This window comes from Grus americana, chromosome 1, assembly GCF_028858705.1.
Source record: "Grus americana isolate bGruAme1 chromosome 1, bGruAme1.mat, whole genome shotgun sequence".
NCBI classification, from domain to species: Eukaryota; Metazoa; Chordata; class Aves; order Gruiformes; family Gruidae; genus Grus; species Grus americana.
In genome coordinates, this window is record NC_072852.1 from 84,722,230 (window position 1) to 84,749,832 (window position 27,603).

At 47.0% G+C, this 27,603-nt stretch overlaps 1 protein-coding gene across 1 annotated transcript; it reads right to left on the minus strand.

The window, feature by feature from the left end:
* Positions 1–2,857: 2,857 nt before the first annotated feature.
* On the minus strand, positions 2,858–27,603 carry LOC129208712 (alpha-2-macroglobulin-like protein 1). The gene is made up of 36 exons (XM_054831915.1): positions 27,519–27,603; positions 26,754–26,937; positions 25,697–25,859; positions 25,295–25,347; positions 24,340–24,357; positions 23,672–23,831; positions 22,977–23,061; positions 22,027–22,141; positions 21,578–21,692; positions 21,058–21,167; positions 20,421–20,588; positions 19,866–20,096; positions 19,397–19,460; positions 18,459–18,604; positions 17,307–17,456; positions 16,755–16,871; positions 16,044–16,191; positions 15,468–15,585; positions 13,969–14,194; positions 13,722–13,848; positions 13,314–13,435; positions 12,798–12,852; positions 12,027–12,110; positions 11,594–11,770; positions 11,326–11,407; positions 10,809–10,965; positions 10,537–10,611; positions 7,014–7,176; positions 6,164–6,381; positions 5,766–5,981; positions 5,142–5,266; positions 4,680–4,770; positions 4,181–4,249; positions 3,859–3,961; positions 3,725–3,766; positions 2,858–3,084 (listed from the first exon to the last, which is right to left on the minus strand). Exons 1-35 carry the CDS (start codon positions 27,575–27,577, stop codon positions 3,726–3,728), a joined length of 4,335 nt encoding a protein of 1,444 aa, XP_054687890.1. The 5' UTR covers positions 27,578–27,603; the 3' UTR covers positions 2,858–3,084; position 3,725.

Sequence of the window (27,603 nt, forward strand, 5' to 3'; positions counted from 1 at the left end):
CAAGTGCACCTGGATAAATAAGCAAACAGGAACCAGAGCAAGAATGTGAATCACTCTCTGGCACTAGGCTGCCCTTCGTTTCTTTCCATGGGTCTCAAAAAGTACAGGCAGTGCCTGCTGAACAATCCCAGCTGACATTTGTTTGTTCGCAGTAGACCCACAGCAGTTCCAGGGTACAGCCAGATCCCTCGTAACAGCACAGGGGCTCACAACGGCAAAGGCATTGACAGTCCTGGCTCCTACTGACTCCAGCAGCTGTTTTGTGAGAGCGGACACATAAACACCTCTAGAGTCCTGGACTTAGCACTGATTGGAAACCTACATCCTGAGCAATCAGCCCAGTCCAACTCCCAGACAATGAAGCAGAATGAAACAAATGTTGGAGCAGCAAAACCAAAGTCGTAGGCTTGCTGTGCATGATTCATCTGACTCAGCCCCATCTCCATCTCCATCTCCTATTACCAGCATGGTGACCAGATGCTGGTGGCCAGGAGGCAATTGGGAAGCAAGCATCTCTTAACAGGGCTCTGCGCCCACTGGAACTTCTAGCTGCTGTCTTGTACTGAGACCCTTCCCCAGCCCACAGACGCATTGATCACTTGTTCCAGAGACAGGCAAGAGCCACACAAGGAGCTGAGGTTGGATTTGTGTCCCTGGAGGCAAGCAGTCCTTGGTGCTCAAGCAGTAGAGCTGATCACAAGCTAGATGGAAGCACACGCAACACTGAGACTCCAGGTTGAATCACCGCAATCCCTCAATTTTGTGAAAGATGAACAAATGAGTGTGATGTTTGACACTTCCTGCTCCAAGCAGAGATGGGGGGAGTTTAGGCCACAGAGAAATCAATGTGTTTTGTACAAAAGTGGTTTTTTCCCTGTCTTTAAATTCTCCTGGAAGACAGTCACCTTCCTCCAAAGTCTCTCTAGTAGTCATACACCACAGGTACCACAGTTTAAGTCTGAGAAAGAACCTTTTGAAGGACCCAGAAGAGATGTTAAGAAAGTGGGCACATAAATTGCAATGGATATCAAGTAAAAAATGTCACTGTGTGCAATTTTTACACAGAGCGTGTGTACACATATGCATATGAGTGGGGGCTTTTTGTGTGTGTGTGTGAACTCCTTCTGCAATAATGGGCTTATGCATGAGCTACCCCTCCTGGGGTCAGCAAGGAGTAGATAGAATACATGCATGTGCATGACAACTACAGCAGTTGCTTTCCCAATAAATCTCTATTCCAGGGAGTTTTAGCAGACCTGTTGCCTGTGCTTTGCTAAGCACTGCAAATGGGTGATAAGAACATGGTGGCATCGGCAGTGATAAGCGGGGTCCCTCCCTCTCTGCACGAGCTCAGTCTCTAGCCAATGGTGCTCTGTAAGTACCAAGACCAGCTGCAGGCCTGACTGCTACTGACTACAGCTCCGGGTCTGCTTTTTGATATCAGCAAGGACAGACATCAGCAGAGGTAAAGGCAAGGGGGAGAGGAGACATTTGCAGAGAAAGCTGCAGTATCTGCAAATTTGTTTTTAAAAAAGTTTCAGAGAAAGCAGTATTCTGGCAGAAATCCTCTTTTCCAGCGTTAGGCTCTGCATTGCTCATGGACTGCTGAGGAAATTGAATAAAGAGAAGAAAAAAGCACCTGTTTAAACAAAGGTGCAGAAGGAGGGAGAAAGCGATACCTGGAATGAAGCCAACCCCAGCGCAGCCACTTCTGGCACTGCACAGGGCACTGGTAACACCTAACTGCTGTGCTGAATTTATGCAGTCATTCTGGTCCTGTTAACCTGCACGTGAGGCACGGAGCAGGCTTTCAGCAGCCTGCCTTGCTAGCAGATCTCCTCAGTGCGTTAGGGAGAGCGTTCGCTCTTAACCAAAAGAACTTGCAACGCTCCTGTCTTTACCTCACAGAGGGGACTTGCTGAGACTTCAGGGTTACTCTGAAACTTCAAAGTTGAAATTTAAACAAGCTTTCCACATCCCTCCCTTTAAACCACCACAAATCCCAGCCTTGCTGCAGGGTCTGGTCTAGAGAACTTTCAGGGCTGTAGCCAAATCCATACCCTCAACCCCAACCCTCCTCCCAGACCTCCCACTCCTAAACCTGACTTTGTGCTTAAGCCATCACACTCTCATAACCAGTGAGGATCTGTGGAGACCCACCTGTCTATGCAGGGATGTAGCACTGCCAAGCTTGAAAATCCCAGGTCGTGAGTTAGACTTCCTTAAATCATGAGGTTTGACTTTAAAAAGCAGCAATAAATGTTGAATTTTCACATACGCTTTGGGTGTTGAATTGCACTTGCATCTCCTTGTCATGTGACAAAGACCCTCTTCACTCTCTAGTAGCTCATTAAGGGGGAGGTCCAACCTTGGGGCACCATCCCTGCCTGACAGCTCATGTTTGAATTGCCTTGTGCAAGATCCCTCTTCACAGGAGAGGCAGAAACTAAAATTACTGCTCTCCCTCTTTCTGTGCTAGGAGGACAGAGGGTAATCTGTGAGACACACAGCGGGGTAGATTTTACTTTACATCCGTGTAAAGTGCAGAATCAGCCACGGCCTTATTGCTCAGCTACATCTGTGTGCAGTAGATGATGCTTAGTGGGATCACTCTCCATACAGGGCGAGGAGCCCTCACCCCATACTGCTGGCTGCACAACACTGCTGGACTGGAATCCCATGCTGGAAGAAATGAATGCCAGGTGCACAGTTTAGCTACACTCTCTCTATGAGAGTTTGCTTCTGCTCTCTCTCCTCCAAGGTAATCCTCTGTCACAGAGTTAAAATACATACCACAGTACCCAGATTTGTGATTTATATTTTATTTTTATTCTTTTACAAGCAAGAAAATCCCTAGATTAAAACAGTTAGAATTAATCAGACACCCCAAAGAATTCACCAGGAAATGGCTGTCAGGATGGGCAGGATGGCTTGGGCTGGGTTTAGTCCTGAAATCCAACTTGAGATTTGCCCCAGCCCACTGAGATGTGACTTTCCAGGTGATGCACGCCCCCTCATACCAGAAGCAATAATCCAGCAGCCCTGCTGTCCTGTGGCATCTCGCACTAGTGGGATCCCTGTGGGCTGAAACAGTGGACAGTAAGGGAGCAGACCAAGTTCTTGGAGAAAGGAGAGGAGGTGTAATCCAGAGAGCAAATAATATGACCCAAATTATTAATTCTGGGATGCTAACAACTAGGGAGCCCCAGCTCTCGCTAAGGACTCTAAAAGGAAAGGGTTTCTCTGGTTTGATCTTGTTTTATCTCAGCCTCTTCCCAGGAAGAGGTGCGACTCTCCATACCCGAACAGTGTAAGCTGAAACTGTATTCTGCTTGGAAGTTCTTCTGGAACAGTGCAAACCATCTATGAGCACTGCCACTCAGCTGGCAGGCATCCCATGCACTCTACCAGCCCAGAGAACCCTGCAGAGAGTGCCAGAAAATGCACGTGACTGGTCCTTCACAGCATGGCCACATGTTAAACACTTCATGTCCCGCCTACAGGGCAATCCAGCAAAGACTACGTTACAAAGTCCAGAAAATAAGGCAGAGATTAAAGCCCCTGAAGGCCTAAGGAATTCCAGATATAGTGCTAGACGAAAGGAACATGCTGAATCAGAGATATACAGGGCTCCTCTGGGACAGAGAGAGGTAGCTGGATTGCAGAGGAAAGATCACAAGGCTGCTAGGTCTGTACAGGGGCTGAGGAAGGGACTCACACCTACCTCAGATGCAGAAGACATTATAATTAGCCAGGGCCTGCTCCTCTGCAACAAGACAGGAGAGACCTAAGTTATCCTTGCACAGAGGCAAGTGCAAACACTCAGACAGCCCTGGCACCCCATGGTCCCACGCTCACCTGGATGGTAGTAGTCATAGACCCTGACATGGCCTGGCTTCAGGTTGGTCACCCCAATCTCCCGCTCCAGATGCAGGACATACGTCTCAGATTTATGGCTCAGCTGGGGAAGAAGAGCAAATGATACTTCACTTACAAGCTCTTCTCTTTATTCCTCACCTGAATTTGATCCTACTGATCAGCAATAACAACTCTGTGGAGTCAAAGGCAGGACTTCAAGATGAATCTTCAATATCCTGCTCTGCTAGCCCAGTCCTGGATCCTCCACACAACTCTGCCACTGTCTTCCACTCCTGCAGCTTCTGTAGTAGCACATACATACCTTGTCCAAGTAGATGGCAACACCTCCTTTTGTTTTCTCAGTTCTTCTCACAGGGTGCCAATGCTGCAGCTAGGACAGAAGAGCAGAGGAAGCAATTTAGTTGGGTCTTTTGAAAAGCAAGTGTGAGACATCCCAACAAGGTTTATCTAAGGTTGAGTGGGAAGATTCTCATTCACTCACTTCCAGACTTATTCTGGGCTCTCAGCCCTTCAGGCTGATCTCCCTGCAGGGCCACTCAGCTCCTGCAAAACCCAAGGACAGGAACCTAGGCTACTTAGCTGTCAAGGATATGCTGAGTGAATTGGGTCAGAAGGATCACCATCCTCATGGCACAAAGAGAGAGCCAACAGTACATGTTCATGTTTGATGTGTGGCAGAGGGGAAGGGATGGTGAGATTGCTCAAGAGACAGGCAACACCTTCCTATGCAACCTCCCCCTCTCCTTGGGCATGGATGGTCCCACTGACAGCACACCACCATCTGATTCCAGGCTTCTTACAGACATCCCAGATCCTGGAGCCAGGACAAATCCAGACAGTAGCGACACCTCCACGATCACCATGCTGGAAGTGGATCTCTTCCCAGTGTACCTGGGGGAGAAGATCAAAAAGAGTCTCTCTCAGCTTCCCCTTCCCCCCACTACCATATCCTGCATGCAGGACCCTGAGCCAGGCAGCCCAGCCAGTACCGGGGCCAAGGCAGTCACTGCTCCCTCTCACAGGTGGCAGATGATGGCTGCGGTGCTCTGAGTATCCCCAACCTGAACTCACTACTTGCACTCCTCTCCCTAGCAGGAACCAAAGCCCTCAGAAACATTTCCCCTTCCCCCAAGACACTTGTATCTTTCTTTTTCCATCTTGACCTTCTGCTGAAACTGCCTGGTACCTCCATTGCAGCCAAGAAGTACCCCTCAGCCATGCCTGGCTTTCCTTCCCAAGGGGAGCTGTGTCTTTAGAGTCACCTGACATTGACATAGACAGTAACAGAGTGTGTATCATCATCGGTGCAATTGGCTGGCTCGGTTTTCACTCGCAAGGCAAAGGATGTGGAAACCTGTGTGGAGGGCGTGTTGTACCTCAGCACCATCTGCAGAGAGAGACAAAAAGACAGAATAAGACATGGATAATTAGTTCAACATCATCTATCACACCTTTTTTTCACTATTCTAATCCTCAAGATTAGACTCCAGACAGTGACTGGATAAACCATACACCACGAGCACACTCATCCCAGTACCCAAAATAAAGGTCATTCAGATTGGAAACATTCCATGATCCTTCTAGCTTGGGCTCCTTCTCCTCACCCTTCTCCTTGAGACTGTGCAAGTCAGGCACACAGCAGTGGGACCACTATACAACACTTCCATCCTCCAGTACCCTGAGAGCCATGGAAACATCACTGTCCTCACATTTGGACACATTCTGTCTCTGAGTCTCCTACAGCACACAGGTTTATTGCATTGGCAACAGACTGGGATTAAAGCTCAGTTAATGCACATTTCCTTGCTTAGAGCTGCAATGGAGGCTTTTGGGTTTTGTAAGATAATGAGCAGAGGGTTGTCACAGCAGGGTTTGCAAGAACCTACCCGGGTAAAGACACAACAGCTCCCGTGGGCCTGCACCGAGAACTTTCCTGGGACTTCTGTCAGTGCTGCCTCCTGCACCAATAGCCGGTTCCGGTAGGAGACTTGGAACCTCCTCCGAAAGCCTCTCTGGGACCTCACCCTCACTTCTGCAACCCCTTTTGTGCTGTATGTCAGTGCTGCATACTTCGCCAAGGCCTGCAAGGCAACTACTGTGTCCTAAAATGGAAGAAACAATTACATTTGCAGCTCTGAGACCCGAAGACACTTGAACTCGCTGTCCTGAGGACCTCCATATACAAAGGCTCCTTTCCTCAAAGCATTCACACTTGCATAAATTGTGCCTAGATTGTGCAGAGGTTCTTTCTCAAGCAACATCACCTTCCCCGACCACAAGTTACCTGTGTTGAAGCAAACCCTCCATAGGCATTCTGCTGCCTGGTGAGCCAGGTGACGATGCCAGAGGCTGTGGTGAGATCAGACCCTGTGACATTTGGCTTGGAAAGCAGGGCCAGAAGGACATAGGCTGTCAACTCCACATCCATAGACAGTGGCTGTGACCAAGGGCTGGTGCTGGGTCTGGACTTGGATGAGGTCTGACTCCAGTGGATCTGCCCACCTGGGAAAGGAAGGGAGTAGATGGCATTAAGAAAGAAATCCTGAGGCCTGGGAGGTACAGTGCCTTGTGTCTACGAAGATGATTGAGTAAATGCCTCTTGGCTGGGTCATTATGTCACTGGGTGAACTGCAACCCCAATATTTTGCAATACCCAACACTCCATATTACACACCGAGGCGATATACAAAAACTAGTATGCCAATAACCTGCATACACAGTACCTCCCAGACATCCAACTTCTCCATTGTCCTGTTTGTCAGGTCCACTAACTACCTGATACTAGCTAGCTACCCACTAGCCAGTCCTAGGGGTCAGGGACTAACAAGAAGCGGGGCAGCTTGCCAGCTTGCTTCCCTCTCTGGCGCTTTGCACTCCTGCATAAGAAAGCCCACTTCTCTTGGAACCCAGATTCCACTTTGGGTACCAGAAAAGGATGATAGGGTTGAAGGAGATCAGCACCCACACCACGCTATTGCCAGCACATACCCTGAGTTTGTAGACTGGCTGTCTGAAAACTCTCTTTGGTGAAGGACTTAAAAGGCTGTGGTCCTTCCAAGGTTGCATGTAACCAAGGGCTCAGAAAGGTCACTTGTCCCTTCTCTGATATTCACCTGGCACTGAGGTTCCCATACCTGCTCTGATTGCCTTTCGATCAAGCATATCAAGTAGCTCCTGTGTGCGTTGAGAGTCCTTAGCCAGGGCAAAGGTGTAGGCCAGCAGGGCCTGAGTGTAAGTGCTGGCAGCTTCGGGAAGGGAAGGAGCGATGCAGCCCAGAGCTTTGCGCACCACAGTACTCTACAGAGAAGAGTTACACGGGTGTTGGTCACGCACAAAGACACGTGAGGCAGGCAAACACTGAGGTACACAGGCAGAAGGATGCATTAGCACAGAAAGCACCCCACACATTCCCCCAGGTGTCTCTGTGCTTGAGCCCGTATCAGTGCAGCACCAGTAAGCAGTGTCTCCAGCCCTTGGTGCAAGGTGCTTGACAGACCGTCCCAAGCTGGTCATGGGTTTCAGCAGTGTGCTCTCAATGAAGTGAACGCCTTACTGCTGGAATAACACCACCACACCTTACTTTCCAAGTCTGAACACAACAAGAGCAACAATGCACAATTGCAAATGCTTACACCCAGCCTGCTGACCAAGATTACTATGTTCAATTCACCTCTACAGTGCCTTACAAGGTCGCTGGGATTTCCATTTTTCCCTGGAACACCTGTACTGCTGTTGGGAGGAGGCAGTAAACCCACTGGTCTCAGCAGCATTGTGTTCCAGCGTTCAGCTATGCTATTCCAAACATAAGCCAAAAGCTTGCAGTGGTTGTGTGCATCTACAGCACTTTGTGGTTTCTCCTCTTCCAGTGGCCACTTGGCTATAAGGATCACAAAAGTGCTACATTTGAGATTTATTCTGACATGTGACATGCTCTTCTTTCCCTTAAGGGAAAGAGAAAAAGGTTATGTCTGTGTCATCTTTGTGCTCTCTAGATGGTGAAATAGTATTGCTGGATGAAGTCACCAATTCTCAGCAATGCTCAAACTATCTACTCATGGAGTACCAGAAGTTCCCAGGGTCTAACTGATGCTTTTTGGTTGCTCTCTCTGTTGAAGCCCAGCAGAAGCAGTAAGCTAAGCTCCCATCATTTCAAAAGTCCTACTTTTCTATTTGCCCTTAAATATAATAACTGCAAGGAGCGCAGTAACCTTTGTATTCTGTAACTGAACAGACCTAAGTAGAATTACATTTGTGAATTTATTCAGAGGCTCCTTTATTATTCCTTTTCCTTCTTAAATGTCTCACTTTCTCAGATAGTTAAAATGGACGTAACAGCACTAATGTTTGTACAACTACCAAACTTCAAGTGAAAAACACTTCATGTACCACCTGTGAAGTGCTGTTATCATACATCTTAATACCTTGTCTAGGAACAGCCTGACATGTATTATAACTTATCTGGCTCTGGTGTCTTCTGGTGAAACTAACACAAGAACTGAGTGTGCCACTCTATTGGAAGTGTTTTCACACTTACTGTGCTCATCCTGGTGTTGACAATAGCAGTCCTAAGTGCATTTAGCTTCCATGGGAGCAGTCACGTGCCAGCTAAGAAACTGCTACTCTACAAACGTCATTTGTTTCTGCAGTCAACATAAACAATCTGTTTTGTTCTGAGAGATCAATTTCCAACACAGAGTGGGTGTAGAGAGCTGTTTGTATCTGCCTAGATTTTTTGTCATGCAAACCATGCTTTAAGATAAGTTCATTCAGGACAGTGTAAAATATCTCCAACCTTTTTCCTTGCATTTTAACTCCTAATGACTTTTACAAGCCTTTTAGGTATGCTTGTAAGGGAAAGTAGGGTCTGTTCTGAACATCATGAGTGCATTAGCAGGACATGCTCAAACTCTCAGAATTTTCACCTGCAGTGATTGTGTATTCTTTGTAAAAACATTTATAACACATTCAAGGACACTCTTTTCCTGGGTGCTATGGCGTGCTTTGTGTTTCGCACTTCATCTACCTACAGACCTACTCAGCAAATTCCTTCACTGGGGCTAGGATAACTACTGTGAGACTTGTATTTTTACCTATTTGTTGGTACTTTTGAGTGCCTTCCATTATCACAAGCATCTTTTTTTCAAACAATGGTTTATGCGTGTATGTCCAATTGAATCACTGTCTGCTTACTTTCACATCAACAAACCTGCTTCTGCAACAAATCATTCCTCACTCCATGGACAATCATTTCTGAGCTACTACTGTTGTCATCTTCTCTGGAACATAAGGAATCCCATGAGGTCTCCTACCCTGTGGTAGCCTAAATTTTCTATCAATCATCACCACTATCAGGGCACTAAGTCACCTCCATGGATTCATTCAGGACAGAGTGGCTTCCACTAGCTCATCATGCAAATTGCTTTGAGGTCCTGTTTGTCTCCCTTTCAGGGTTTTACTCAGGGATTTGGAGCACAGTCTGGTCTCTTCTCAGTGACTCTTTGCTTTCCTTCCCAAATGACAAAACTGGTTCCTAAGACCTACAACAAACTCTTTGTTAATTTTATACCAGGATGAAGGTCCTTGTCCTTTTGTTTCATTCTGCTGCAGAGTGCAGTACATGTCAAATATTTGTCATCCAGTTTCATGAAAAGCCTCCTCAATGAAAGTCAGCCAAAACTCAGACAGTTCATAGAATTACCAAATGATAGAATAATTCAGATTGGGAGGGACCTCTGAAGGTCTCTAATCCAACCTCCTGTTCAAAGCAGGGTTAGCTATAAGATTAGACCAGGTTGCTCAGGGTTTTAACCGGTTTTAACCATTTGAAAACCTTCAATGACAGAGACAACTAAACCTCTCTAGGCAACCTGTTTCAACACTTAATTGTCCTTGTGGTGAAAAAAGGTGACCTGAAGGACATCTGTTACCAGAAAGAATGTTAATTTCCATCTGTCTTGCTTTTTTCCCCTAAGCCCATTGCTTTCAGTTGCAGTGAAAAGCACTGCTCTTTCACTTTTCTTATTTCTGGAGAATTTTTCTTCTCAAAGTCTATAGCAATAGCACTTCTGCATCAAGTTGACTATATTTTTTTAACTGCCAGTACCACAGAGTAATTAGTTATGATCTTTAGCATGTGTAAGAATTCCCTCTTGTTATTACTTAGGTGTACAATTCCAGCTGTCCTACTTCACATGTATCTCCCTACAGCACTCCATTCCCAGACTTCCACTTTCTGGGAAGCTAAAACACATTAAAAATGTCATTATGGCTCTTTACTTAACTGTGGGAGCAGCTACACTGACCTCTCCTCTGTAACAACTCACACTAGCTCTCAGCTGTGTGTAGTACAAGGGGGTAGGAGAATGGAGGAAGTGGAGCAACAATGAGCAACCAAAGCCTGGGAAATGGGCATAATATCTAGCCATGAACTCCAGTGGCTCCCTGCAGTCTAAATTCACCTTCTCCCCTGTCAGCAATGTCCTCCACAAGGGATAGTTGAGGCTTTTTCCTGAGAAGTGTTAAGTTCTTCCTCCCCCACCCTATTACTTTGTCCACAAACCTCTCCAAGACACTCTGTTGTCTGCTTCAGTGACGCAACTAAGCTCTTCAGGGTTCAGATCTTATGGCAAAATCATGGCAAAGAATCCCAATATTTACCTCTGGTGTCTCTCCTGCCTCCAAGTATGCAGCAGTGATGTAGGCAGCCAAGGGGACTTCCCCATCCACACCTCCCTACAAAAAGCATAAACACCCAAAAAGCTGGGAGAGTTAATACACAAACACCTGAAGCTTTTCAGTAAAGGTCTCACCTATCCCTGGCTTGCCCCTGCACAAGAAAGCAGAACAATACAGGAAAGTGAACTAAACAATTACCAGTACACTTAGCAAGAACTGCTTTGAGTTGTCCTTCAAGGTGCTCTGGTTCCTACCTTCATGGCTGTGTGGAAAAGTTGGCCCACATTTCTGAAGCAACCATTGGGAAGCTGGTGGAACTCCAGCCAGGTGAGAGCAGCTTGGATGATCCTGTTGTCCAGGAAAATGTATGACTTGGCTTGGACAAAGCATTTAACCACAAATGCAGTCAGCCTGGTTGAGAGAGAACAGAAAAAAAGGCATGAGAGGGAAGAGAGAAGCAGAAAGAGATGGAGTGAATGACAGGGAAGGATGAGTGGAAAGAAAGAATCTAAGCAGAAGCTGAGGGGAAGAAAAAAGTGGGAATTTAAAACTGGTGGGTCTCTCCTCACCTATTGTTCTGCTATTCCTTATTTGCTGGTCCGAGGACAGTTCATCCCAAGGACAGCTGCATACCTGTGGGATGCCCTAGCTCACAAAGCATCTGGTACACTTTGGGTCCAATAGGATGGAAAGGATTCAAGAAGCAGAAAGCTGCCCACCTCCAGGCTGTCAGACAGTAGGTAGACAGCAGAGAGCGAGCCGAGGACTTACCAAGTATTACCATACTCATCCTTGGTACCAAATTCACTGTAGGAACCATCAGGGTGTTGATACTGCAGCTGTATCTGATACCCTGGGAAGCAGGATAGGACATTAGTGCTCAGAATGGTTTTCTCAGTGAGGTCACTGTGCAGGGAATGAATGGGGTGGTGTTAACGTTATAAGTGGTTGAGTGCTCTGGGGGGAAGGGGAGTAGGCAACCACTGGTAGGCTGGACACAGGGGAAGGCAGAGGAGCAAGGTGGGTCTGTTGTCCTTGCCATTGCGCAGGAATCCTGTTGCCCTCTCCTTGATCTCAGGGGTCAGCTGCCTTGTCTTCTCCAGGTACTGCAGCACATAGACAATGGGGGCAAACAGCACCATGTTCTGCTCCCCACAGCCGTGAGGCATCTGCACCAGGTGGTCCAGGTTCTGCAGTGCCGTCCCCAGGAGGTCACCTAGAACAGAGCACAGGCACCCTGACCACCACCTGGGCAGGAGGTTTGGGGATTCATCTCCTCCTACCTGTGACCCATTCCCAGCAGTGCATCAGGCAAGGTAGCCCCTGCACAGCAGTGTGGGGACACCTCTGTCCAGCCAGCTTATCAGTGCCACTGTACCCTCCACACAGTGGAGTTCTGGGTTTGGGCCTTCCTAGGGCTAAACTCAGAGATATGGGATTTGGAAAGGTATTATCATAGTTGAGTTCCTTACCTGTGACGGAGACGGTGGCTCTGACTGAACCTTCAACCACATTTAGAGGCAACATCAGGGACACAGACTCCTGTGCTGGATTCCCTGACACCAGCAGGGTTAGGTGTGTGGGGAGGACAAAAAGAAAAAGATTCTGATGAAAACAGCCTTCAAAATCCCCAGAGACTGTTCAAGACTGTTCTGTGCTAACATCCCATTTTCCTGTCACAGAGGTTGCAGACGACCTCAAAACCCCTGTCCCATTCCACCCTGAACTCCCTCCATCAACTTCATTGTGACTGCGCTATCCTCACAGCCTTCCTTCTAAAGAGCCTGAGAGGATCTTCTCCTGGAAACCCTCTGTGGTCAAAGCCACCTTCTTGCTTTTCTTTACAAAAGTTATTCCATCTCATTTCAGATTTCAGTTGCAGGTATGTCTTCTCAATGCGCCTCATACTCTCAAAATCTGCTAATGGTCCTGTCATACACCATAAAATTCAAGACAGGAGCAGCAATCCTAAATCATGACCTCCAGCCTCACCATGTACAGTAGACTGGTTTTATTACCACAGGTGAAAAAGGCCTCAAGCTATCACCTTAGTATCAGGGATGCTGATGCTAAAAGATTGGACCTTACATCTTACCCAGGGGAAGCTCTAGCTGGCACAATTAGAGTATGCTTCTGTAGCTTGGTTGTGTTGATGGAGAAAATATTTCAGCACGCGGAAAGAACCAGGAGGTAGTTAGGCAGAAAGGGGGGGATGAGCAGGGTGAAAAAAGAAAATAATCTACCTTTTTTGGGACACAGGATGGAGCTGTGAGCCTTTTCTACCAACACTCCCTCTGGCTGTTGGAGCACATGAAAGTAGCATTATAATGATTGCACAGAAGAGAAACAGGATTACAAGTGGATTAGAAATAGATATGGGCAAAATCCTGATTCAGACTGGAAAGTTGTAACATCATTATCACATAAAAATGTAAATTATTGTCAATCGTTTTCATTTCAGATAAGAAAACATACCATAACTTCTGAATGCCTGTGAAACTGATGCTGTAAGATTCAGAAGAGAGCTCAGGAACAAGGACATAAAAAAGTGTACATATTTAAATTTACCATGGTATGAAGTGGAGGATACCCCTCTACCTCCCACATCCATCAGCCCTCATGGTCAGGCCCAGATCAGGCCCTGAGATTCTAATTATACACCTTTAATAGCAAGGGCTAACTCTCAAAATTAACCTGCACAAAATCTGGGAATTGCACAAAGCCCTTTTAGGTCTGGGTAACAGAAGAGTTTATCTGACCCGGACAAGAAGGAGTTTGGTGATCGTGTCCTTCTGTCCTTGGTTTGGGACAAATGGTATCTCTTCACCACAGAGCTCTTTGGTGGCCACAGCCTCTGTGGTGAGGGTGATGTTCGCGAGCCCTGAAAATAACACACAATTAGGTACATAAAACATCTTCTGAGGAAGCACTTCCCAGTAATACAACAGAAGTCACCTGTTGACAACAAAAAAGTGGGTCAGAGCCCTACATGATTCTGTACCTGCTAGCACAGACTGGCAAGTAATCATGACCTTAGGATGAATGCAAACAAGCACTCTGGTTAACAGGGCAAACAACTCCTCTCTCCATGTCGACTCCTTTAAAACATGCCCACCTTGGTCCCATCCCTTCTAAATTCCACCACCCCACCTCCCTGTTCTTCTCACCTAGTTGTTCAGCTGTGACGGTCCACTGAAAGGTCTTGTCTTCATTGGCACATAAGCAGCTGCTGTAGACACAGCCTTTGCATGGCTTCAGCTGGAAGTGTGTAAGCTCCTTCAGGGTCACTTGGATCTGAAGGGGCAGCAGGGGTGGCAGGTGGTAACACGATAAACATCACAGGCCATAGATTTCAGCCATCTCCTACCTACCCATACCCTGCTTTTCTTGTAGACCCTATCAGGGCTCACCTACCTTCATGCATCGCTGCAGGTAATTGAAGACTATGGCCTTCAAGATGAAGGTCTCGCCCTGGATCACAGAAGACGGCAGCGTGAGCTCCACAAGAAAGGGCTTGAAAACAAGCAGGCTGGAGGTTGGAGCAAGTCCAAAGCCGTTACGTCCTGTGCAGAACATCCCTGCTTTCCATTCTGTGATGGTGTTAGGCACAGTAACAGTGACATTTGTGCTCCCACTGGGACTGAGAAGTAGACAGCAACAGAAGCATTTAACTGAATCTTGCTGTACGCAGCACCAGGTGACCTAGTCCGTGCCACTCTCTCCAGTGCACCCCATTCCCTAAATTCAGTCTAACCCCTAACCTCTGCTGAACTTGTAGCCCTTGTAAGGTTACAAGTAGGCGCTTGTAGAAGTAGGGACGCCTGCCTCAGATGCTTATATCAGCAGAACATTTTTGACAATAGGTTACATGGCTGCAAGATGCCATCAATCACACTCAGTGCTTTTCTCAGCACTTGCCCCGTGCGCATCTAAAAATGCTTTACAGATGTCAGTAGTTTTATTCTTCTTGGCCTAGGGAAGGACAACCAGATACCAGAAGAGCAACAAGACTGGCTCAACATCAGTAGAACTTAGCAGAAGAAACAGATCCAGCCATTCACATTCCTGTGCAACACTGACAGCTTAAAGTCCAACATGAAGACAGGGCAGAGACTTGGCTTGTGCCCACATCACAACTTCTGAAAGCAGCAGACTGTTCTGTGGCTGCTACCACAGCAGACAAAACCAGCCCTAGCTAAAGCTAATTATATTATTTGACTCCAATAACTGGAGACATTTGCTTTTGCCAGGCACATACAGGAAGGCAACACATACAACACAGAGACCTTTGGTTGCACAGATCGGTCTGGTGGATAAATCACAAAGGAAATATCTGGTGCTAGGGAGTGAAGGGATGAATGTAGCTGAAAGGACAGTGAAGGTGGGAGAGGGCAGATATGGGGGCATCTGGCCTGAGCAGACTCCAGTCTCCAGACAAGAAATTCTTGAAGTCAGAGATGAAAAATCTCCAAAAGCTCCCTCAGCAGACCCTGTGTACTCACTGAACCTTTCTCAAGGACACAACTCGTAGTCCTGTTACAGACTTCTGTGTAGATCAGCTTCCCCTGCATCCCAGGATACATCCTGTGAGCATAGTTTGGGAAATGCCAGCCCACAGGGCTACCACAAGCAGAGTGTAGGCAGTAAACCAAGCTGTTGTGCTGCACCACACCTGCTTTCCTATCTTCCCACCTCCCATGGATGGACATTACTTCTGTATGATCATCTAGTACCAGAAAATGCATTTGATGCAGACATCAGCTCTGATGAGAAACAACCTGACAGGTATGAGCCCCATGACATACATCCTTAGACATCTTCCTCAGCAGCTTATGATCTAAACTGAGTATCTGCTGCCATTCCCAGTCACACTAAGCCACCCAGACTAGACCCCCACTGCTCAGTTTACTCACCCCACAGAATACAAATCCCATATCCAGGTTTTGGGGAAGTGCTTGTGGACTTTCTCGTCAGCTGAAGAAACAGGTGAAAACATAGCAGGCTGATAGGTAGATGTGGTCAGATGCTCTGCTGGAAATAACAAAGATCCGGTCACCACAGGGTCCTCAGTCCCTGGTTTAGAGCAGAGGGGCTCCAGCCCAGCTCAGGCTGCAGGTCAGCCGGTCAGCTCTTGGGAAGGACAGCACTGGAACAGAAGGTGCTATCCCAAATTTTAAAGTTTCTTGCCTCATTTCAAACAGTAGAGGTGCTGTGGGCCTTACTTGCATTTGTAGGCACCAAGGGAAGGGCAACCATTCCCTCACCTCAGAGGTGAGACCTGGGATCCAGACAGCTGACTAACATTTCAGAGCCAGAAGCCATGAGCCCCAAGCAGCCTCACACTAGCACAACAGGTTCAGAGACAGGGAACACTCTCGCTCCTCCATTTGCAATTACAGCAAGTACTGCCTCTTAGCTCAAACCCAGGATTGCTTTCACATGAAAGACTGAGCATCCCATGTAAGAAGAAACAGTTGGCAAATGCTTACTGTTATGTGTTTTATGGGGCTGTGCGAACATCAACATGGGCCTGGAAGTAAACATTACTGTTTCCTGCAGCATAGTTGTTGATGGCGTGGTTGGACACACTCTGGGTTTCTTGATATTGGTGTTGGACATAATTTTCAACCCCATTTCCTGCAGGAAATAAAAGAACTGATGCACCAGAAGCTTGTCCTCTCCTCTCTGCTCTCTACCCTGTGCCTTCTTGTCCCGTCACACAGTGGGGACTTGGCTGTCCTCTGGCTTGGCAAAGCATTCTCTTGCTTCATTGAAAAGGGAATTATTCAGATTCTCAGCAATGGGCAAACAAGGTTTTCTGAGCTAATTCATCTAGCCTGAGTCAGACAAATTTATTCTTTTTCAAACACATGGTCATTTAGGTACTATGCCTTCTCAGCTTGCAGAGTGCAATTGCTCATGCTATGGAGATTAAGCATACTATGTGAAATTCAATTAAAGCAACCAATCATCCTTGGCATCCTGAATCACACAACCAAAGTGCAGTAACCGCACAAAAAATTATTCTTGGTCAACAATTTCAAGTCACTTATTCAAATAACAAGTGAGTTACAAGGGCCTAAACTGGGCCTGTTCCCTGTACTGTCTGTAACAGCATTCCTAGGATATTGGTAGAGTCAGAGGGCCACAGTTCCCTCAATTCATGAATTATCCCAACTCATCAAATTAACCATTTTTACCCTGAATGCTGTAAACACATCGGGCTCATCAGAATTTGGGAACCCACATGAATGATCATCTTCAGACACTTGGCGAGGATACCTGGAGTTATAAACAGATGGGAACAGCCCATAGATCTGGGAAAGCAAGAAAAAGCAAAAAAAAAAAAAATCAGCACAAATAAAACCTGGCATTTCCTTCCTGTCATACATCCAAGCCTGTCTGAATTGTTCCTGGCTACCGTGCATGAACGCATGCCAGAAAGCCCAGGCTCACTGTCACTTTTTCCTGGCTCTCCTCTAATAGAGCTGGCGCAACCTGCTGAACTGAACAGGAGGCAGAACAACAGAAGCTCGTTTACCACCAGTGCTCTGAGTGATGTTCAGCCTCTTTCTTAACGCATGCCCCCTAATCCTTACCCGTGCCACACAGAGTGCTGGTGATCCTTTCGGGCAGTGCTTTGAGTTCCTTGGGAGGTAAGCTCTGCACAGATGCAACGGCCTGTCTGTCTGTCTGCCTCCCTCTTCGTGTCAGTACAAGGGAAGGGAAGAAGTTGGAGCAGGCTCACTCACCAAGGAGCTGCTGAGCTCTTCTCCTGGCTTCAGCTGTAGGACACTCTGATCCACAGCCCAGACAGCACACGTGGACCCAGGAGCTGCCAGAAGGTGGAGACCAACCTCTGAATCAGGAAGGATCTGGGGTGTTGAGAAGCCCAGCTCCACCTGGATGGGAAGAATGCAAGCAATAGTTAAGTGACATTTCTGCTGCTGGCCACCTGGTCGCTTCCTGAGCAGTGAAGGAACCTACATGAAGAGAGTTTCCATCCTAGGCAAGTCCTTGGAACTTGCCTTGGATGAAAACCTGAGGAATCTCCCACAGACCCCCAGAAGGTATTTAAAAAAACATCACATTGAGATTCTAACAGGAAAGATGGCAGAGGGGCAACCATCAGTGTGTGCAGCTAACAGTACTGGAGACATTCCTGTGTCAGAACACAGCGTTCTCTTTACCCAGCAAACCAGCCAGCCATGATTACACACCTCACGCAGCTGACTTTCTGCTCCTTTTGGAGCCCCAGATCAAAAATAAGCCTAGTCCTTATCTCCAGGCTCTTTGTGGGGTTGGACTCAGTTTCCTGAAGTGCTTCCTGTTCTTGCTTGAATCTGACTGTCCGTGGCAGATAAACAGCTGTAGAGCAGGGCTAGTGCCAGTCCTCAGAAGTTCATCTTTGGAGTGCAAGACACAGCAGATTCCCATGGATGTCACAATGACCACAAGTGCTCAGCCCTTTCTGGATGGCTAGTAAAATGCACTTCTTCCATTGGCCACTTTCAGCTGTCTTCCCAACACCACATACTAACAAGTGTAAGTGTCTGCTGCAGCAGCAGAGCAGCCTTGAGCTCTCCCGGGAATCAAACCAATAACCTGTGCTGGGTTACTGTGATCCTACCCCATTGCAGTTGCTATACAAGCCTATGGAGACAGACACAGCAATTCTCTGCCTTTCCCAAACATTGCAGCAGTCCCCACAATGCTCAACATGTACTTGCTCCATACATCACAGCACGCTTTACCATTCACATACTGCAGTTCACGTGACAGCATCCCACACAGTATCAGCCACACACAGCTACACATATTATGTATTCCTCAGTCTCTTCTTTCATTACAGCAGACACATACACTCTCACACATTTAGTCATGGCCTCAGACACAAATCCTACCTTATTTCTGAAACACATGGAGACACTGAAGATGGCAGAATCAGCAATGATTTTTCCATTAGGGAAGATAACATAAACAACAAGTCTTGGAGCTGGAGCATCAATCAAGCTGAAGGTAAGAGGGATGGAGAAGAACCCTTTCAGCACTAGATGGAGGAGAGAAGGAAGAAGAGAAAATAGATTCGATAGTGAAAATGTACTCTGATCAGCTTTTGCCATTCTGCACGTGCCTGTTTAATTCTTTTCCTCAAGTCTTTCAGGACCAAGGAGATTTCTGGAGACCACTGAAACAATCAGCACATCTCTGGATCTGGTATTCAAGGCCAGCAAAAGACTTCCTGATTCTGTTCATTGCCTTAAGGACATGAAACAGCTCTTTGGAGTTCAAGCTTAGCTCCACAAAGAGTGAGAGTCTCAGATAACTTTCAAAGCCTCCCATCACCAAACATCTCCCATACCATCACCAACAAAGAGGTGACCTTTATTCCAAAGCACTTATTATTTAGGCTTTAAAAAAAAAAAAAAAAGCTGGAGAAGTAGATAACAGTGAGTCAATACCCATCAAACTGATAAGGTGTGGCATCCTAACTACTCAAAGATTATTTTTAGACACAATTGAAAATTAAAGCAGGAGAGTTTTGATAGAGGGTAAGGCCTTAGTTTCATGCTGCTTGCAGGGGCAGCAAAAGGAGACTTCTTTGAAAATGAAGAAAACAGAGGATGAGCCTATGGGCTGGGAAATGTTGAATATTGTTCTCTCAGTACCAAGCAGGAGGGTAAAGGAAACATGAAAGCTGGAAAGGCATGCTGCTTGATGCAACAGAAAAGTGGTGAGCCAGCTCTAAATTGCAAAGAGGCTTATGCCACATATCCAAATAAGACAGGACACCACAGACCACCGACTGTTTGCTAGACATGAAACAGCAGAGTGCACTTACTTCTTGGCAGCCCAACCCAAACAGTCTTCTGACCTGCATGGACTATCCCTCTTTTCCCTGTGACCTAAGGAAGAATACAGAAAGGGAAGGGAATACCAGTTACACAGTCTTTGAGACCACTGTGCACATCAAAGTAACCCTGAAATTGGAGATTAAATGGGGCAGGGAGAGGGATATGAGCTTTACTCACTCTCAGGTAGCAGGGAGAGCTCAGGGGATCAAGAGACTTGGGGGAGGACAGGTAAGGCCAATACCTGCCCTGCACCTGTGCATAGCCCAGAAGAAACGTGTTGCCTTTCTTGCTATTACAGCAGCCCCAGGATCGAAACCAGGATCCAGCCCCATGATGGTGGGATGAGCTGCCTGTCCTGGGCTGAGCCAAATCTATCACATATCAGGCTTGAATCTGTAGGAGATGCTGATCTTGTGCCTTGAGCCATCACCCACTAGCACTTCCCCAGAAACTCACAAAGTATGAGAAAATGACACGTTTGGGCCCATGTTCCAGGTCCTCCTGGTAAATCCTGAAGTCCACCTGGACAGCCTGCTTTTTACCACAAGGCATCGTTTTCGGCACACGGACAATAGAGAGAAAACTCCTGCTCGTGCTGTAGAATGGATGTATGAAATGAGAGGCTCGCTGGTAACTCAAATCAACTGTCCCAGGCTCTTTATCCAAATCTTGATGCAGGACACTTGCCTGGTGAGACAAAACAAAACCCATGGTTAATTTCTCTAGTTAAGCAAGTCAGCTGCAAATCACCCCAGCTGCAGCTTGGTAAGAAGCTCAGATCAGGTCTGAGCAACACCATAGCACAGGTCTCTGTGTGGAGAGTTCATGAGGAATGCAACAGGGATCCAGAGAATAAGCTCTCAGAGGAAGCTAAGATCCAGAACATGCTGAGGTGTTTCAGGTTTGAATTACTGTCCTTCAAGAAGGAACAGGGGAGATGTCTGCAGGGCAATAAATAGCTCTGAGATGCATGTGTACCCCTGCCAAAAAGACAGACCCTTCCTCACTTACCTCCAGGGAGGCCAGGGTGCTGTTCCAAGCAGTTGTGTTCAGGCTAAATGAAGCTGTCCCAGAGTCCCCAGTGATGTACATCTGCTTAAATTGCTGCTCACCGCAGCTTACTATGAGGAGGGTTTTTTTGTGCTTCAGTGCCTTGCCTTGGTAGTCAATGACTTTAATCTGAGAGCAAGAGAAGTGCAAAAGAGTCTAATCAGCAGACAGAATCTCCTGCTTCTCCGAGTCAGGAGTGGCATTTCCAAAGACAGCAAGGTCACCCTTCCAGTTACCGACAACATTACCAACACTGCTGCTGGTCACCTCCTATTATCACTTGCACTGCCGTGTTCATTCACCCCCATGCTCTCTACCCCTTCACAGCAGAAGGCCTCCCGGCTGCTGAAATTCCAGATGTTTGGGTTTGCACCCCACATATGGATCCTCATACCTGCTACTACTCAAGGCATATTTGGCAAATGGCAGTCTTGGGGTTTTTTCTCACTTTTGACAGTTCAAGAGTTTTGTCTCTGGGAGTCATTCCTGCCCTCCCAAGCCCCTGGCTGGAGGTGAGGTCAGACAAGACGTTACGTAACAGTCACTGTGAAGGCATTGCTCACCATCTCCCCTCCAAAGGACTGTAACTGGGAATTACCTTCCCCCTGTACATCTCTCCAGTGTGGTAGTAAGAATTCACATCACCAAACAAGGCCATCCCGCCAATCTTGGAGATAAGTAATTTGTGGGAAGCATTGACGTGTATCTCTGAATGAAAGCAGCAAGACAGAAACATAAGGGAGGGAGCAAGGAAGCCAAGCACCCCTCAGCAATTTCCCTGCAGAGTGACCCACTGGCAATACTGATGCAGATGTTCAGCTGCACACATTTCATACCATGGAGATGATCTGCCCAGGGCTCTGAGTATCTAGTCATCCTTCCACTTACTTCTAACCCTTAGAGAGGTCCCTAACCTTCACCACCTGGGACCGCAGGCACTCAGAGTGGCTGTGTTATGCTGTCAGGAACTGGTGGCTCTGTCTGTATCTGTGAAGTTAGATGGCAGGCCCCGATGGGCTCAAAAAGCTCAGAGCCTTGCTAGCCTGAAAGTCTCCAGTGTTCGTGCTAAGATTAGTGCATCTTCACATGCCTCTTCCCAGAGACATTTCCAGAGTTACCTGTGCCATCCTCCACCAGCGAGGCCTCTACAACTATGCTGTCCTGATAATACCGAAAGTCTCGGCTGAAAGAGGACAGACTCACGTTTGTGAAGAAGCAACCCGTCTTGTCTGTCTGAAAGTAGAGAGAGAGGAAACGAGGTCTGAGCAAGGCACTTACGTTAGAAGTTACCCAAATAGGGCAGAAACAGCAGCGCAAATCCCCGCTCTCAGGGAGCTTGCCTTTTGACATAGCAGTTGAGGAGGTGGAGCAGGCACATGATGGACACCCAGTCATAGTCACCAGGCACAGTTACTAAGAGGCAGCACCAGCAGACCAGTGGCCAAGCAGCCAAAACCAAAGGGTAACATCACTACTATTTCAGCTAAAGCCTCCAGCAGCCTTGCCTTACCCTGGGGCTGAGCACAAAAGTCTCTGAATACTGCTCAGCTCCTGCTAAGCATCTCACCTGGTTGTTAAATTCCTGACAGAGATCAGGTTTTGAAGCACTGGGCAGGAAGGGTGCTATCTTCTGACAAAGGTTCACATGAACCATCCCCTGGACACCTTTCCCATAGGTGTATCTGTTTGGGTGAGCAGGGAAAGAAAGAGACAGTCATACATAGTGAGAGAACACAGGGCTTGCTTTGCATAGCCTCAGAGACCACTTATTCACAGATACTCACAATATAGCACAAGAGTGGCGGCCATACAGCAGGCCCAGGAGCCCTGCCCCAGTAAGCAGGGTCAGGCTAGGGCACTGCAGTGATGGGAGATCAAGGACTCTGTGATATAACTAAGGCCAAACTAATCTGTTCTGGGAAACCAGACTGTTGTAGGTGCTGACTCAGCACACAGCTCTGCACTTTACATCAGCATCACCTGCAACAACCCCAGGATATGCCGAAGGCATGCATCATCTTATGAGCAGAAGCATGGGTGATTAAGAAAGTGCCTTTCATTAAGAAAGCACCTTTACATAAGGCTGTTGACCCTAGCGTTGTCCTTAGACTGTACCTGGGGCAACTCCTTTTTGCCTCTCTCTAGTTTCCACTAGAGCATAATCTGGAAAAGCTTCCCTTCATTTCCCATGACTTTGTTCTGCAGGGAGATGAGCACCAACCATCTGCCACGTTCTGCCCCACAAATGGCTGCCTGTCAAAGGGTAGGTTGTTCCCCCAGGTTTTGTGTGTAGAGACTTGTGGAGTGTTTCTAGAAAAGGGGCACTAGAGTACCAGAAGGATAGTTATAGGAATGTTTTGTCTTGCATTACAGTGCAAACAGCTGCCGTGCAAGATTCTGGCCTCCCATAAACGAAGTGTAGTAAATTTCCCCTGAGCTCCTCATGGTTACCTAGCCAGTTTGTGCTCATCAGGCCAGAAATTAACACAGGGCCATCCCTTCAAGCAGAGTCCTCACCTGCCACATACCCGGAGCGGGAAGGTTTTATCTAGTGCATAAATCTGATTTGGCACCTCAAAGATCACTTCAAATTTTGTCAGCCCTGGAAGGGAAAAACAGAGGACTGTAGGAAACACTGGCCAGGGACAGCCTTTCCAGAGAATCAACATGAAAACAGACTATGGTGGAATAGGAGCCAGGAAATGGAGAAGGAAGGTTGTGAGAAGGGGAAAGGGAAGATTTCCATTGTTTCATTAACAGATTTGTGTGTGTTGTCCCTGGTTGATTGCTCTGTCCCAAACTAAAACTCAAACATGTCCATGTCTGTGCACTTCTGACAGCTATTTGCACTGAGAGAAGACTAGCCTCCCAACCCAGTTAATTAGGGGATGAAAGAGAAGTGGGATGGCCCTGGACTTGATACTCTCTGGAAAAGCCCATCCTAAATGACTTTGTTTTGTCTGACACAGAGATCTGCAGGAATCAGCTATGTCACAGGTCTGGGGCCATGCACAACATTTCTCCCATACACTGACCCAAGGTCCCAAAGTGGTCTCTCTTCTGAGCCTCAGCTCAGATTCTTTTCTATGACAGATGCTATTACTTTTCCCATTTGCTCCCAGGATGGTTATCATGGAATAAACACCCAGCTTCCTGGATCAAGAGTGCAAGGTCCTCTCTGCAGCTCAGACATATCCCCCACATGCTCATACCATACTCCTCAACGGAGAAGCTGCCATACACTTTCGCATTGGTTACGTTGATGATGTACGTCCCCAGCAGAGGCTCATCACTTAGCTGGAAAGACAAATCTGCAATGCCATCTTGGGGGACTACATTCAGCCACTGCTCTATCCGGTTGTTCTTAGGGTCCTACACTCATAAGAAAGGAAGAAACAGTTGTTCCAGCAACTCACAGATTCATATCCCATAGAAATCGAGCTTCAGGATTTCAGTGCTGCAAGACTATCAGGTTTTATTGCTAAGGAATCAGGTTTGGTATAGGCTAGTCAAGAAATTTTGAACACAATATAATGCTCACATTCTGCTCCCAGCATGTGAGTCTCCTTCTACACTTACCTAAATTCTGATCTCAAGGAAAGATCCTTCACAGTTTTAACTTTTTTCGTAAAGGTCTAAGTTGATCTGTCTATACTCTTGCAAATCTAGAATAACTCAGATTTCTACTGAAGTAACTGGGAGCATAACCTCAAGTAAGTGCATAAAAAAGAAGCTGTAAGGAGTAAGTTAGTTTAAGAACTCTTGAAGTTCTACTACTCCACTCTGAAGTCTGTAAAATTTACCAGGAACTGAATACAAACAGCCCAGTGAAATGGCTGCCATCAACATTACTGCAACACTAGATTTCAGCATCACTTACCTGGAGAAACAGGGAAATCTGGGGGGAAGGAAAAGGCAAAAACATTAGAAGACAGAAACACATGCCAGCAACACATACAAAGTACTTCAGATGCAGGGCCTTCTCTGAAGGATGTGCAACTAGTGATTTGGAAACTTAGAGCACTACAATGATATAAAGTAAAACAAAAGTCACCAAAAAGGAGAAATACTGAGTGGGTCCATTACGGTAAGGACTGGAGAAAAGGAAATGAAAAGCCAATCTGGAGGTCACCCAGCACTTGCTAGTGACTTCCTGGCAGAGTCCTCCATCAGGTAAACTCACTACCCAAACAGACCTAGCTGTGGCTCAGCTGCAGTCTTGATGGGGTTACAGTGGTATAGGATCACATAGTTTAGAAGGAACCTCTGGAGGTCATCTAGTCCAACACCCTGCTGAAGCATGTCTTCTTAGAGCAGATTGCTCATAGCCTTCTCCAGCTAAGTTTTGAACATCTCCAAGGATGAAAATGCCTTTTCTGGGCACCTGTTTCAAAATCTGATCATTGTCACAACAAAAAAGTTTCTCCTAATGTCTATTCAGAATTTGCCATGTTCCAACTTGTAGGAGCCAGATTAAGAGCACCCCTCCCCACCACACATGCAGGAAAATCTGACTTGCAAACTATTCACTCCCCACATGACACCATCACATCAGGAATCAGTATGTCTCGTGCTTGTGTTTGCACAACCATTTTACCAAGACGAGCAAGAGACATGTACACCTCTGCCATCTTCCTGAGTTACCAGCTTTTACTTGAGTTACTATTCTTCTCTGGACACTCATCAAGCCTGGCCCAGGGATGAATGTGGAAAACTTGGAGCTTTGGCAGACGAGCAGGGTAGAAAGGAAGTAGGATCCACGCAGGGTAGAAAGGAAGTAGGATCCACGCATGGGACAAGGTAGCCTTTTCCACAGCCCCCCAGGGCTGGCTTACCGAATCATTGAGTGCAATGAATTCCTCATCCAGAGTCACGACACGAAATTTCACTGAAGGCAAGGAAATCAGGGAATATATTTATCAGATCTCAGTCCTTCCCTACAGACCCCTGCTCTATTTGTTTCCCTAGCTCCTGTCTCCATTCTATACACATTTGTGATAACATCTGACACGGACATTCCCACATGTAAGATACCATAATGACCTACTGCCTCCTGCAACTTCACAGTAACTACAAGCTGGATATTACAGCCACTGAAAACATCCCATCAACAAGAAACATTGTCTCAAGGCCTTCTGCTAGGGCTGTCCATGAATTTCAGGCAATTGCAGGCTTTCCATATGGTGTTACCAGCAGAAAGCCGAGGGCCCGTGGTTGCTCCCATTTGCAGCTCTCACCTGTCTGCCCTGGCTGATAGATGGGCTTGTCCGTCTGGATGAAGGTACCACTGCTGGCCTTGCGGATTAGGACCTTTTTCTTCTCCTCGACATTGACGCCTTCGCCTGCGATGATCAGTTTGACGGTGGCAATCTCCTCTGTGCCATTACCTGGAGGTGCAACCTGTACACAGAGAGGAGAGCACACAGCGCCCAGGTAATCTTCTGGGGGCCCTGAGCAGGAATTGAGAGTAAAGTGGAAGAACTAACCAGTTCCCCTCCACCTGTCCTACGACATCCCCTCCAATATCTGGATCCAGATCACATCCAGATCTCACTCAGTCCTACATGAAAGCAGGAGGCCCTGCATGTCATGGAATCTATCCTTTTTCTCACTGGTTAAGGAATTTTGCTTCTGGTGACAAGCAGGTGCCTGACACCTCTGAGTCTTCAGATTTAGTCAGGAAGATGGGCAGATGCCAGAAAGATGGGAGATGGTAGCAGAGAATCAAAGGAGAGAGGTCGAGCTGTAGCACAGTCTTAAATGCTAGGCCTTCAGAACTACCCAGCATGTACAAGTAATAAAGGCAGATTAGAAAAGACAACCAGAAGGTCTTCCTGAATCCAGCAACCAAAGACCCCCGCAGCCTCAGCACAGAACATACTGTATAATAGAAAGGATACTGTTTAGGCATGCCTGCCTTATCCTAGATCTTTGCTAAATTCTCACCAACAATGAATCAGCTCCAAGATGCTGTTTAAAATTAACAAGCACATCCATTTCCACCCAACTGTTCTTCAGTATCTACTAAGAGCCGAGTTGCTGCCTGACTTCCTACAGAAACTGCGGCATGCCATGCAAACCACTGTTTCCCCAAGCTTTAGCTGTGGAGCTGGGCAAGCCCTTCAGAGAAGAGCTAAAGCTGCTTCATCTGGTTTGGGATGGAAAAGAAGGAAACAGGTGGGTTCCTCTTATGTATCCAGAAGTGTGGTAGACTCTAACAGACATAACTTTCAATTTAAAAAATTAGATTCAGAAGGGGAATTCAGTGCTGACCAACTGCCTCAAGTGGCTCACCCAGAACTTAGCGCACATGAAAGTCTTCTCCTTCTGGATAGTTTCTTGCGCTAAGAGCTCACGTCCTGCAGAGCGCTCCAGGACTAGATTCACTTGAAGCTTTGCTTCATAACAGGTGATATGGAGGCAGGCAACTTGGGTGGATGGATAGCGGAGATCTGCAGGGATCACCACCAGGTAATGTCTGGGGCAGGGGAAAGAAGACATCAGAAATGGCATCAGGTTGAGGGCTCAGAGACCAAAAGAGCTTCCCTGCAGCAGCCCACTACTGCAGAACTCCTCAGCAATGTGCCACAGCTGCAGTCAATAATCAAAAGCAACAATGAACCCAGCAAAGTCATTGCTTCACTGATAACTTTAGAAATAGTTTCTGCTCGATTAGCTTAAGTACAGCCCTATAATCTCTTACAAATCCCTTACTGCAGTTAACTCCTAAACTCCCCAAAACCATCCCTTGCAGTCTTCAGAAGAAGTGGCCTAACAATCTTGCAGTCTAGACACCAGTGATTTGATCTGGCATGGCAACTGGAGAAGCAAACATCCCTGGGCCTAAGGTCTAACTTGGAAGCCCCCAGAAAAGGTGGCTTGTATTTTAACTCACAGGAGTCAATCTAATGCATGGGAGGCAAGGTAAATGACTCAGCCACCCTTTAGGGTGATCTGATAGACCAGGAAGCACAAGAGCTGATGGCATAGGATGTGGTCCATCTACCTAGACTGATGCCTTCATGAAAGAAACTGAAACAGAAGTTCAGCGTCACTCACAGTTGGTGAAAAGCAGCTGCCATGTGGAACAGAAGGCTCAGGAGGATGGCTATCCTCATCTTGGGGGCTCTTGCTGCCCAATCTC

Excerpts from the sequence above, each read along its gene's own strand:
- LOC129208712 (XM_054831915.1), bottom strand. The coding sequence starts at position 27,577 with ATGAGGATAGCCATCCTCCTGAGCCTTCTGTTCCACATGGCAGCTGCT. Across the intron at positions 21,168-21,577 it reads GCTGGTGGAGGATGGCACAG|AGATACACGTCAATGCTTCC; the intron begins GTAACTCTGGAA and ends GCTTTCATTCAG. Across the intron at positions 3,962-4,180 it reads TTGCCATCTACTTGGACAAG|CTGAGCCATAAATCTGAGAC; the intron begins GTATGTATGTGC and ends CTTCTTCCCCAG.